Genomic DNA, 13793 nt, shown 5'->3' with positions numbered 1-13793 from the left:
TGTTCAACAGTGTTACTTTGTCAGGAGTATATCAAGGATGTATATGTTTGTTTTCCAGCACTCTATTCTGCTTCACTGCTCTATTTGTCTCTGCATTGGTACAGCACTATTAAATATTACTGCTTTATAATAAATCTTGACATCTTTAAGGGAGTGTTGGCTATTTTTAAAAATTTATTTATTTATTTTGAGAAAAAGAGCAAGTGAGCATATGCTTGTGAGTGGGGGAGGGGCAGGGAACAAGAGAATCCCAAGCAGGCTCTGTCACTGCTGAGCTGAATGTGGGGCTTGAACCCACAAACAGTGAGATCATGACCTGAGCCAAAATCAAGAGTTAGACATTTAACCACCTGAGCTACCTAGGTGCCCCAAGAGTATTGGCTATTCTTGACCTTTTATACTTTTATTTCTTAATTTCTAAATTTTAATTCCAATATAGTTAACACACTATATTATATCATGTGTACAATATAGTGATTCATCAGTTCTGTACATTACTCCATGCTCATCGTGGTAAGTGTACTCTTTAATCTCCATCTATTCCACTCATCCCCCACCCATCTCTGTTCTAGTAACCTTCAGTTCTCTATAGCTTTTTTAGTTTTTTGGTTTGTCTCCTTTTTCCTTTGTTTTGTTTCTTAAATTCCATACGAGTGAAATTATATGGTATTTGTCCTTCTCTGACTGATTTATTTCACTTAGCATTATACTCTCTCCATGTTGTTGCAAATGGCAAGATTACATTCTTTTTTATGGCTGAATAATATTCCAGTGTATACCATCTTTTCTTTATCCATTCATCTGTCAAAAGACACTTGGACCTTTCCCGTAATTTGGCTATTGTAAATGAGGCTGCAGTAGATATAGGGGTTCATATATCTTTTCAAATTAGTGTTTTCATCTTCTTTGGATAAATAACCAGTAGTGGAATTACTGTATCATACAGTAGTGCTATTTTTAATTTTTTGAGGAACTTCCACACTATTTTCCACATCAGTGTGCATTCCTACCAACAGTGCACTAGGGTGCCTATTTCTTCACATCCTCACCAATGCTTGCTGTGTCTTGTGTTTTTGATTTTAGCCATTCTGACAGGTATGAGGGGATACCTCATTGTGGTTTTGATTTGCATTTCCCTGATGATAAGTGATGTTGAGCATCTTTTCATATGTCTGTTTGCCATCTGTATGTCATCTTTGCAGAAATGTCTGTTGATGTCTTGTGGCCATTTTTAATTGTATTATTTGTTTTTTTGGTGTTGAGTTATACAAATTTCTTTATGTATTTTGGGTACTAACCCTTTATTGGAAAAGTCACTTGTAAATATCTTCTCCCATTCAGTAGGTTGTCTTTTTGTTTTGTTGACGATTTCCTTTGCTGTGCAGAAGCTTTTTATTTTGATGTAGTCCCAATAGCTTATTTTTGTTTTTGTTTTTGTCTTGCCTCAGGAGACATATCTAGGAAAATGTTGTTATGGCCAATGTCACAGAAATTACTGCCTGGGTTCTCTTGTAGGATTTTTATGGTTTCAGGTCTGACATTTAGGTCCTTAATCTATTTTGAGTTCATTTTTGTGTATGGTGTAAGAAAGTGGTCCCATTTCATTCTTTTGTGTGTACCTGTCCAGTTTTCCCAGCACCATTTGTTGAAGAAGCTGTCTTTTTTCTTTTTCTTTTTTTTTTTAATTTTTTTTTAACATTTTATTTATTTTTGAGACAGAGAGAGACAGAGCATGAACGGGGGAGGGGCAGAGAGAGAGGGAGACATAGAATCGGAAGCAGGCTCCAGGCTCTGAGCCATCAGCCCAGAGCCCGGCGCAGGGCTCGAACTCACGGACCGCGAGATCGTCACCTGAGCTGAAGTCGGCCACTCAACCGACTGAGCCACCCAGGCGCCCCAAGCTGTCTTTTTTCTATTGCGTATTCTTCCCTCCTTTGTCGAAGATTAATTGACCATATATTGGTGGGTTTGTTTCTAGGTTCTCTATTCTGTTTCTTTGGTCTGTTTTTATGTGTCTGTTTTTGTGTCAGTACTATACTGTCTTTACTACAGTTTTGTAGTGTATCTTGAAATCTGAGATTGATACCACCAGTTTTGTTCTTCTTTGGAGTCTTTTGTGCTTTCATACAAATTTAAGGATTGTTTGTTCTAGTTCTGTGAAAAATGCTTTTGGTATTTTGGTAGGGATTGCACTAAATCTATAGATTGCTTTGAGTAGTTTGGACATTTTAATAGTATTTATTCTTCAAATCTATGAGCTTGGAATATCCATTTGTTGTTTTTGTCATCTTCAATTTCTCTCATCAGTGTTTTATAGTTTTCAGAGTATAGGTCTTTTACCTCCTTGGTTAAGTTTATTCCTAGGTATTGAATTATCTTGGGTGCAGTTATAAATGAGATTGTTTTCTTAATTTCTCTTTCTGCTACTTCACTATTAGTGTATAGAAAGGCAATAAGTTTCTATATATAGATTTTGTATCCTGTGACCTTACTGAATCCATTTACCCGTTCTAGTAGTTTTTTGGTAGAGTCATTAGCGTTTTCTATAATATATAGTATCATGTCATCTGCAAATAGTGAAAGTTCTACTTTTTCCTTACCAGTTTGGATGCCTTTTATTTCTTTTCCTTGTCTGATTGTTGTGGCTAGAACTTGTAGTACTATGTTGATTAAAGTGGTGAGAGTGGACATCCTTCTCTTGTTCTTGATTTTAGGGGAAAAGCTCCCTGTTTCACCATTGAGTATGATGTCAGCTGTGGATTTTTCATCTATGGCCTTTATTATGATGAGATACGTTCCCTGTAAACGTACTTTGTTGAGGGTTTTTATTATGAACGAATGTACTTTAAAGTGCTTTTTCTATAGTTATTGAAATGGTCATATGGTTTTTATCCTTTTTCTAGTTGATGTGATGTATCATGTTGATTGTTTTGTGAATGTTGAACCACCCTTGCGTACTGGGAATATAATATACCCCATTTGATCGTGGTGAATGATGTTTTTAATATATTGGTAGATTCAGTTTGCCAATATTTTGTTGAGAATTTTTGCATGTGTGTTTGTCAGAGATATTGAACTGTAGTTCTGTTTTTCATTGGGTCTCTATCTGGTTTTGGTATCAGAGAATGCTGGAATGAATTTGGAAGCTTTCCTTGCCCTTCTAATTTTTTTTTAATGTTTATTTTTGAGAGAGTGAGAGAGAGAGACACAGCAGGATCAGGGAAGTGGCAGAGAGAGAGGGAGACACAGAATCCGAAGCAGACTCCAGGCTCCTAGCTGTCAGCATAGAGCCTGACATGGGGCCTAAACTCACAAACCGTGAGATCGTGACCTGAAGTTGGATGCTCAACCGACTGAGACACCTGGGTGCCCCTTTCCCTTCTGATTTTTGAAATAGTTTGAGAAGAATAGGTATTAACTTTTCTTTAAATGTTTGGTAGAATTCACCTGTGAGGCCATCTGGTCCTGGACTTTTGTTTGTAGGGAGTTTTTTGATTACTGATTCAATTTCATTGCCGGTTATTGATCTGTCCAAATTTTCTGTTCCTACCTAATTCAGTTTTTGGAGATTATATGTTTCTAGGAATTTATCCATTTCTTCTAGGTTGTCCAATTTGTTGTCATATAATTTTTCATAATATTCTCTTACAATTTGTTTTTCTGTGGTGTCTGTTATTTCTCCTCTTTCATTTTTGATTTTGTTTATTTGAGCCCTCTCCATTTTTTTTTTTCTGTTTTGTTTTTTGGATGAGTTTGACTTAAAGTTTATCAATTTGTTGATTTGTGTCAAACAACCGGCTCCTGGTTTCATTGTTCTGCTCTGTTTATTTTAGTTTCTATATCATTTATTTCTGCTCTGATCTTTATTTCCTTCCTTCTACTGTTTCGGGTTTTCTTTGTTGTTCTTTTTCTAGCTCCTTAGATATAAGATTACGTTGTTTATTTGAGATTTTTCTTGGTTCTTGAGGTTGGCTTGTATTGTTATATGCAACAGCTTTTGCTGCATCTCAAAGCTTTTGGACCTTGTGTTCTCATTTTCATTTTCCATGTTTTTTTATTTACTCTTGTTTCTTGGTCGACCCATTCATTGTTTAGTAACATGTTATTTAACTCCATGTATTTGTGGTCTTTCCACACTCTTTCTTTTGGTCAATTTCTAGTTGCATAACATCGTGGTTGGAAAAGATGCATTTCAATCTTTCTGAATTTGTTTAGACTTGCGGCCTAACGTATGATCTACTCTGGAGAATGTTTCATGTGCCATTTGAAAAAAATGTGTATTCTGCTGTTATAGGGTACAATGTTCTGAATATATCTGTTAAATCTATCTGGTTCAACGTGTCATTCAAAACCACTATTTCCTTGTTGATTTTCTGTTTAGACCATCTTGTCCACTAATGTAAGTGGGGTGTGAAATTTCCCTATTATTGTGTTACTATCAGTTACTTTCTGTTTGTTACTAACTGCTTTATGTATTTGGGTGCTTTCATGTTGCTTGCATAAATATTTACAATTGTTGTATCTTATTGGATTGTTCCCTTTATAATTATATAGTGTCTTTTTTTTTTTTTTTTTTTTTTTTTGGTTTCTTTTTACACTCTTTGTTTAAAGTCTAGTTTGTCCAAAATAAATTAAAGAAAGCTACCTCAGCTTTCTTTTTACTTTTATTTGCATAATAAATTCCTTTCTATCCCTTCACTTTCAATCTGCATGTGTCTTTAGGTCTGAAATGAATCTCTTATAGGCAGCATATAAATGGATCTTGTTTTTTATCCATTCTGTCACCCTGTGTCTTTTGATTGGAGCATCCAACCCATTGCATTCACAGTAATTATTGATAGGTATTTACATACTATTGTTTGTTATGCATCTTATGGTTGTTTTTGTAGTTTTTCTCTGTTCCTTTGTTCTAATGCTCTTTTCTTTCATGGTTTGTCGACTCTGTTTAGTGATATACTTGGATTCCTTGTACTTTATTTTTTGCATACCTATTACTGGTTTTTGATTTGTGGTTACCTTAGGCTCATATGTAACATCTTATGCACATAGCAGTCTATGTTAGGTTGATGGTCACTTAAGTTTGAGCCCATTCTTTAGTCCCTTCCCTCCCAGGTTGTAAGTATATTGTGTCAGACTCTGTATCCTTTTATTTATTTTATGGAAGTCTTCTCTTTCTGGTATGCTAACAGTTTTTTCATGAAGGAATTTTTCACCTTTTCTTTCTTATTCTATATTTATGGTAAATCTTACTGATATTAAATCATACTTGAGTTCTGTGGATAAATGCAACTTGATCCTGATCTTACCTTTTAAATATTATTGGATTTTGTTTTGTTTTAGGATGCTTATATCAATGTTCATGATTAAGACTGATCTGTAGTTCTCCTTTCTTATATTGTCCTATTGGGTTTAGGTATCAAAAATTTTGCTAGTGTTATAAAATGTGCTGAAGTTGTTGTTTTTCTTGTTCTCTGTAAGAGGCTAATTAATGTTGGAAATTGTCTCTTCCTTAAATAGTTGCTCGAACTCACCAGGGAAGCTGTTTGGGCCTGGAGTTTTCCATATGGAAAAATTTTGAGTATTCATTCAGTTTCTTTAGTAGCTAAAAATCAATGTAGGTTTTTTTCTCATTGCTAACTGTTAATTGACTGTTACTGCAGTCACCATAAGTTGTCTAATTTTTATTTGACAATTTACCATGTTGATCTCTAGTCGGTGTTTGCATTTTATCAATGTGAACATGCAATTGGAATGGTAGATGAGTAGGTTACAGAAAACAAGTTAGAAGAGAGTTTCAGGAACATAAGTAGCCAGTAATGTCTAGGAAGGTTCAAGGAGGGGGCAGATTGGAAGTCTTAAATTTGACAGAAATGGATCTTATTAACAGCAGTTAATAAACAGTGGTCAACCTCTTAGTCTCATTTAAGACTTGTGATCTTACATTGTTTTAAGATACTCCTTGTTTCAAAATCCACTGGCATCAGAAGTAAAGTTTTCAAATTCGTAGCTAGAAAATTTGCAACTATACTCTTCTTCTTTTCCTTGTTTCAAATTATTACTTTAAGCCCCAGGGTGAAATTCACCGGCAGGAAATTTGGGAAAGCTTTTGTTCCCTCTGTTCATCCTGTAGATATCAAGGCTTAAATCCAGAGTTTTAGTGCTTTCATTTACTAAACATTCTGACTTACCTTTTATATCAAAATCTAATTTTTTACATGGCATATTTCTAATTTTGTTTATTTGCAATGTGCCTTTAAATTGAGACCTTATAGTGAGGTCTTCTGAAGTGCAGTGTAGAAGCTCTTGAAAATGCTGAAGTACGTAATCATGCTTCACATCTATGGAAATTCTATTTAAACTTAACATTAAAGATCATTTTCTCTTTCTCTTTCACTTTAGGAACTTGTGTCCCTGAAGCCCTGTAAAGCTGCAGAGCTGGTTGCTACTCACTTTTCTGAACAGATTGAAATAGTCATTAAAAAACTTCAGGTAAATATTGCAAAAATATATGGGGAAGAAACATGTAGTAGAGAGACAATTATTGAATATCCACCTATGAGCTTTTGATTGTGGTAATTTCTTCAATAGATAGTTGCCATTTAAGCAGTTTCTGCACTGTGTATGTGTATATTTGGGAGCAGTTGTGTGATAATCTCTACATTTGTGTGATAATCTCTACATCTAGAAACAAGGGAGTTCATCTTTCTGCATATTAAATAGTAACATCACAGAAACAGAACTGTACCCTATACTTATTCTAGAATTTGTAATCTACAGAAGATCCCCCCCCCCTTTTTTTTTTTTTTGGCTATAGGAACTATAGCTGTATTCTCTTTGAGGCTCATGTTATTTATTATTCATTCAGATGTGTAATTCTCAAAGTGGGTTAATGCTGACTATTTAGAATTCTTGGAAAATCTTAACTACAATACAGTTATATTAATGTCGAATATTGAGATGCTCAGTTTGAAATACTATTTAGTGGACTTACTATTCCACTTGTCACTATCATTGCAGTGCTAGTAGTGAGTTTTGTACATTGTCATTATGGCCTCAAGTGATAGAGGTAGACAGTAGGACAATGACAGCAACATAAAGCATGACCCAGAGTCCCCAAGTGGCAGTGATTGTAGGAGGGGATAACTATACAAGATGAAAACCAAAGCAGTGAGGTGGGGGCAGCTGGCATGAGAGGCAAAGATGGAATTTATTAACTTAAACACTTATGGCCCCACGATGTACCACAGTATGGTAGGCCTTGGGTGACAAATAAAAATGCAGTCTTTTAATTTTTCTTGTGGAGGAAAGAAGCACTTATATAACCAAAATGCAAGGTTATAAGTGCTACACCAGACACAGGGGCAAAATACTGTAGGAACAAGAGGAGTAAGAAGAGACCGCCAACTGTGAGGTCAGACAAGAGCTCCCAGAAATGCCTGGGCTGGGTCTTGAGTGATTGGCATCAGTTTTCTAGGCAGAGAATTGAGAAGCACTTTCTAGATAGAAGGCCTTGGGTATGTTAAGACTTGAAGGCACAAGGCAATATGTATATCCAGATAACGGCCAGGTCTTTGTGAAGTATGACATGCCGGAGATGATGCCTGGAGGAGCATTAGGTTAAGCCAGAAAAGGTCTGTTGGAGGGAGGAGTTAAAAGTATTGAGGCCAGAAAATAGAGTTTGGGCTCTGATACTGAACAATTTTATGTGTAGTGCTAAGAAATGGTACTGTGTCTTCTGTGTCCTAGAGAATTACTCAAGTTTTTCAGCAAAAGAAGGCCATCGCTAGATTGATTTTACAGAAAGTTAACTTTGTAGTGTATGGAACAGACTAGCAAAGAGAGGATGGAGGACAGAGACCATGTAGACCAGTTAGAAGGTGAAAGTTCCAGGCAGAAGATGGTGAGGAGGGGTACTAAGTCAGTGACCGTGGTGTGGGTGGGTTCAGGATGTGTTTGTGAAGTAAAACATGTGGGACTTAGAAATGAATTGAAAGTGATGGGAGAGTTTAAAGGTGACTCCCAGACATCAGGCTTGGCTGCCCAGCATGATTAGGTTCATTAACTCAAGATAAAGACACGTCCATGAATTCAATAAATATTATGTACCTGCTGTGGACCAAAAACACTGTTAGTGCTGAGGAAAAAACATAAACATGTATTCCTATGCTGAAGGAAGAAGAGAAGCCAAAAGACAGTTGCAGAATAGTTGGACTTGAATGATATAGAGCATTGCCCAAGATACTGAGGAAGTACATAGAGAGTCATCCTGTCCATTCTAGTGGTGGGGACAGGAGGATACTTCTGATAAAACTCTTCTCAAATCACAGAGCCACCCCCCCTTTAAAAGTCATCAGTTTCTAATGTATTTCTTGACCTTTAGTGTTGTTACTGTCATTTAAAATGTAAGGTTATCCAGTGCCGGATTTTCTAGTTCTCTTAGTCTCTAACGATACTTAGAGGCAGAGAGACCAAGTAAATAAATATAATGTCACTCATCAGGCAAACCTATAAAAGCTGAAGTGTCATAGATTTTAAAAAGGGTGGCTATTTGATTGTGGACTGTTTGTGGAGTCTTCACACATTTCTTTTAAAGAAATGAGGTATTTTATTGCAATGCTTTACTGAATATGAGAGAATCCTACACAAATTTTATAAAGCACCTTTACTTTTGGTGGCAAGAGATAATGCTTCTGACCACTCGTTTTTAGAATTCTTGAGATGAAAAAAAAAAAAAAGCCAGAATATTAGGTTATAACCAGAAGGAAAGTCATATAAAATGAAACAAAATTGTAGACTAGGGAAAAGATAGAAAATCAAAGACTGATAAATGTATTTAAAATCTCATATTCTAAATTACATTGATCCTTTCTAGTTTGGAGACTCCCCTGCTTTATATACGTGAAGTTTGAATGTATCAAAAAGAAAAACTAAGTTATAATAATTTTGCTTAGCTTTCCTAAGCACTTAAAACATTATTTATATTAATTCATTTATTTTATTTTATTTTATTTTATTTTATTTTATTTTATTTTATTTTATTTTATTTTATTTTATTTTATTATTATCTTTTAGAGAGAGAGAGCATGTGAGCAAGGAAGAGGGGAAGAGGGAGAGGAAGAGAGAATCTCAAGCAGGCTCTATGCTCAGTACAGAGCCCAACGAGGGGCTCGATCCCATGATCCTGGGATCATGACCACTTGATCTCACGACCATGGGATCATGACCTGAGCCGAAATCAAGAGTCAGATGCTCAAATGAATGAGCCACTCAGGTGCCTCCATAGTGTATTTTAAGGTGTATCTCATTTAATTCTCTACACCCTGTGCAGAGGAAAGAAAAGATACTGTCGTTCTCTTTTTTCACATATGTAAACTGAATTGCTGAGAGAGTCAGTGACTTACACAAAGTCACACAGCTAATAAGTGGAAGAAACAGCACCCAGATTTTATGGCATATTAATTGCTAAAATGTTGCAGTGTGCCATCTCTTCTGTAGTTGATTACATTGGGGAGTTGGATTTTTTTTTGGTGGTGGTTGTTATTTGGGCCTCAAGCTCCTACCCTACTTAGATTAATTGCCTTGCAATAGGCCATTATCACAAGGAGGCCCAGGTGAAGCAATCTGAACCCGTCCGTGTAGCTAGAGCCCACTATCTGCAGAGTAGTTCAGAGCATCTGCTGGTCTCAGGGTCCTTGTGCTGAGAACTGCGAGGGGATATATGCCTTAATAGAAGGCTTTTTTTTTTTTTTTTTTTTTTTGCAATAACAAGGTATTTGTGTTTCTTCTGCACTCAAAATGGAATGTGTGACAATGATTTGAATTACTGAGAGGAAATGACCTCCAAATGAGTCTTTAGAATTTCTTAGATCTGTACAGAAGACTTAATGGAATTGTGTGCACTTTAGAGATTTTTTAGAGTCATTCTTTACCATGGCATAGTTTGAAAATATGTTCTTTAATATTTAATCGTATTTTTAATTGTTTTTTTTTTATTCAGAACCAGGTTTTGCTTTTCAAGTTTTTGAGGAGTCTTCTTGACCCAAGGTATGTTCATAAATTTGTTTTTTTTTTTATGTAGATGAAAAATCAAAAGAAATAAATTGAGGTGAAGAAACTGGCCCATGGCATCCAAATAGTATAATCAGCTTTTGATTCTTAGTGTTAGTTTTTGATTAACAGTTTCATAGATTATACAAAATATATGATGAATATCGATTATATCTTGAGGGAATACTTTTTTCTGTTCAAACATGAGCATACATGGTGAGTTGTTATCAGTGTAAAAAAAAAATCATGAAAACATGTTTCAGGAGGAATCTGATGACCATCTAGCTTCCTCTTTCTATTCCTGACTTCACTCCTTCCTGTTCTTTATTCCATACTGCTGTGGATTGATAGTTTTACTTTGAAAGTAAACACCTAGTTCCCAGCTCACCTCTGAATTTATTACCTCTTAAATACTTATTTCAAGTGTTAGTTTTTAATAACTTCATGTGGTGGTATGAGAAGCAAAGTTTAATTTTTTTTTTTAAGTGCTGCTGTGGTACTCATCAAATAAAAACTAACCCAGGGAGATGATGAGATTAGTAATGGATTTGTAAGCAAAGCAGCTTTATGTGTGAGATCTTAACATTTTGCTGTGACTAAGCAGAGTACATTGGGAGTTGAGTGGAATAATATTTAACATCCTCTAAGACAGTCACTGTGTCTTAGATGGAAGTATGTGTCAGAATCACCTAAGAAACTTGTAAAAATACAGACATCTGGGCCCAAACTCACAGAATCATTGTGGGTGGGGCTATTTTTGATGTACACCCAGAGTTAAGCCTCAGTGGCATAAGTATAATATTCCAGTATGACATAGTTTTCACACGAGACATACAAACTTTTATGTTGCATTAGAATGTACACTAGTCATTGAAAACAGACATTTGCTGTAGTCTTCATGTCAGTTTGGGTTATTCCAGTATTCTGTGCTATTTTTACATACCCAAAATGCCAGTAGTTTTGTTGATTGTGTACTAATTTTTGAAATCTCAGTCATTTAAATCTAGAGCACGCTATGCTGCATTTAAATTCAGTCATCCAAATGTGCATATGCACGTTTAGAAAATCAGTCTGACTGTGTACCCCAGCACCCCTGTTCAAGACATTTTCAAATTATCTATGTTTTGGTGGTGGTGGTGGTGTTTTGTGTTTTTTTTTTTTTTTTTTTAATTTTTCTTTTTTTAACATTTATTTATTTTTGAGACAGAGAGAGAGCATGAACGGGGCGGGGCAGAGAGAGAGAGGGAGACACAGAATGGGAAGCAGGCTCCAGGCTCTGAGCCATCAGCCCAGAGCCCGACGCGGGGCTCGAACTCACAGACCGCGAGATCGTGACCTGAGCTGAAGTCGGATGCTTAACCGACTGAGCCACCCAGGCGCCCCGGTGGTGGTGTTTTTTAATTTAAATACAAGTTAGTTAACATACAGTGTGGTATTGGTTTCAGCAGTAGAACCCAGTGACTCATCACTTCCATATAGCACCCGGCGTTCATCCCAACAATGCCCTCCTTAATGCTCATCACCCATCTAGCCCATCCCCCCACTCACCTCCCCTCCAGCAACCCTCAGTTTGTTCTCTGTATTTAAGAGTCTCCTGGGCGCCTGGGTGGCTCAGTTGGTTAAGCTTCCGACTTCGGCTCAGGTCATGATCTCGCAGTGTGAGTTTGAGCCCCGCATCAGGTCATGATCTCGCAGTGTGAGTTTGAGCCCAGCGTCAGGCTCTGTGCTGACAGATCAGAGCCTGGAGCCTGCTTCAGATGATATGTCTCCCTCTTTCTCTGCCCCTCCCCCACTCATGCTCTCTCTGTCAAAAATAAATAAACATTAAAAAAATTAAAAAAAAATAAGAGTCTCTTATGGTTTGCCCCCCTCCCTATTTTTATCTTACTTTTCCTTCCCTTCCCCTATGTTTATTTGTTGTTTCTTAAATTTTACATATGAGACTTATGAGTGAAATCATACGGTATTTGTCTTTCTCTGACTGACTGACTTCGCTTAGCAAAATACATTCTAGTTCCATCCATGTTGTTGCAAATGGCAAGATTTCATTCTTTTTGGTTGCCTAGTAATATTCTATTTTTCATATATACATCTTCTTTATCCATTCATCAGTCGATGGACGTCAAGTTACTTATGTATTAATTCCCTGTTCTCAGAATATCACTGAGGCTAGATACCTTTTTTTTTTTTAATTTATATTAATCATTTGGCTCTCCCTCAGAGCCAGTATGGGCCCAAGTCTACTTCTGGAATTAACTGATGAAAACATCTTATATGAGAGTTGGGGGTTGGTGGAAAAAAGGATGGGAGGAGCTGGGAACAGAGATGTGAGAGAGAGGTGGGAGTTCTGGGCAGGCTGAGGAAGGAGGCATCCAGTCCCAGCCCTTTCTTTGGGGCCTATGCATCCCTTTTCCCATGGCACAGTTCCTTCTGTTCCTCTCTTGTGTCTGATCTGTTCTCCTAGCACCTGGAGCCTCTTCCCGTAGGACAATTTATTTGATCAAGTCCTTTTTCCCCCGACCATCCTACCTGAGGAGACTCAAGCTAGGAGGACAGAGGAAGTTCAGCTTTGAGCTTGGCCTTTTCTCACATGTAATAAAATATAGAAGATGATATTTACCAAATCTTACTATTTTTAAATAAAAAAAATGCCAGTGTTAGCTAATATGAATATCAATATAGTCATTACTCTGAATGATTGTCCATCACATTTTAGCCTTTTTAAATAAATATGCTTGTTGACTAACCTGAAAAACAAAAGGCGGGGAATAGGGTCTTGTCACATTCTGGGAAACAAGGGAGTATGGAAAAGATACTTAGAGGAAAAAGAGCATCAAACATAAGTAGACTGGCCCTGACTGGCAGTTTTCACTGGCCCACAATGGAGACTGTTTTTGCCTTTGATTCTTCCCTTTTTGTTCTTAAGCAACAGACTTTTTTTTAACAACCAGGTTCTCCTTCTATCACTCAGGAAGCTCTCTTAGCAGCATTCTGGCAAGTAAGGAAAATGAAAGAAAACAGTCATTTTCAGATGGAGACGCTATATGTGTGTGTCATGTCAGAATATTGCTTGTTTTTACTTTTGCCCCCAAAACCTGAGTTAGTAGAATCCTCATTGACGTGTGTGTATGTGTGTGTGTGTGTGTGTGTAGAAATATATATATAGTTTATGCATATTTGATTTAACATTTTTGAGTATTCATTGAATTGTTCTGGAGGGGGTAGATTTTTATTTCGTCAGTAACATTTTTAAAGGGACAAATCATCTATTTGAATTCTTAGGTATATTTCTCTTTATAAATTGTCTTTATTCAATTTCTTTATGTTATCTTTACTATGTAAATAATGTCCTCAGTAGAATTAATTGACCTATAAAGATATTGGTGGCATCTGTACATAGAAAGATTAGATAATTTTTGGTGGGGGAGTTAATCCTACTGAAACAAATTACTTGCCTGAATTGAGGCCAACAGCTTGGGAGAGAAAGGATTTGCATTCTCTTCCAATTCCCTTCTTTGGGACAGCTGCTACATAAAGCCCACCCCACCCCCACTCACTGTGTGCACTCCTGCTTGCCGAGAATTCTCATGGGAGTTCTCCTGATATATTTACATCCAGATGTAGGCCTTTTGTGCAGTGGGAATGCTTGAAGGATAATACAAAGGACACTGATGGTCTTTGTGGGGCTATGAGCTTACATAAGGAGTAAAGAAAATGTGCAAGTATATTTATATTCACAATATTTT

The 13793-nt window shown here is 36.6% G+C and overlaps 1 protein-coding gene across 8 annotated transcripts in view; it reads left to right on the top strand.

Moving 5' to 3' along the window:
• VPS8 (VPS8 subunit of CORVET complex) overlaps nucleotides 1-13793 on the top strand; it is a 251146-nt gene that overhangs the window by 135474 nt on the left and 101879 nt on the right. For all 8 annotated transcript variants that reach the window (XM_042902959.1, XM_042902965.1, XM_042902958.1 and 5 more), the window contains 2 exons: nucleotides 6400-6489; nucleotides 9998-10044. In XM_042902959.1, the coding sequence (XP_042758893.1) occupies nucleotides 6400-6489; nucleotides 9998-10044 (137 nt within the window). The remainder of the gene's footprint in view (nucleotides 1-6399; nucleotides 6490-9997; nucleotides 10045-13793) is intronic.

Source organism: Panthera leo, chromosome C2 (assembly GCF_018350215.1).
Source record: "Panthera leo isolate Ple1 chromosome C2, P.leo_Ple1_pat1.1, whole genome shotgun sequence".
Taxonomy (NCBI): Eukaryota; Metazoa; Chordata; class Mammalia; order Carnivora; family Felidae; genus Panthera; species Panthera leo.
The sequence above is the reverse complement of the archived record's forward strand: the minus strand, read 5'-3'. Positions and strand labels throughout refer to the sequence as shown.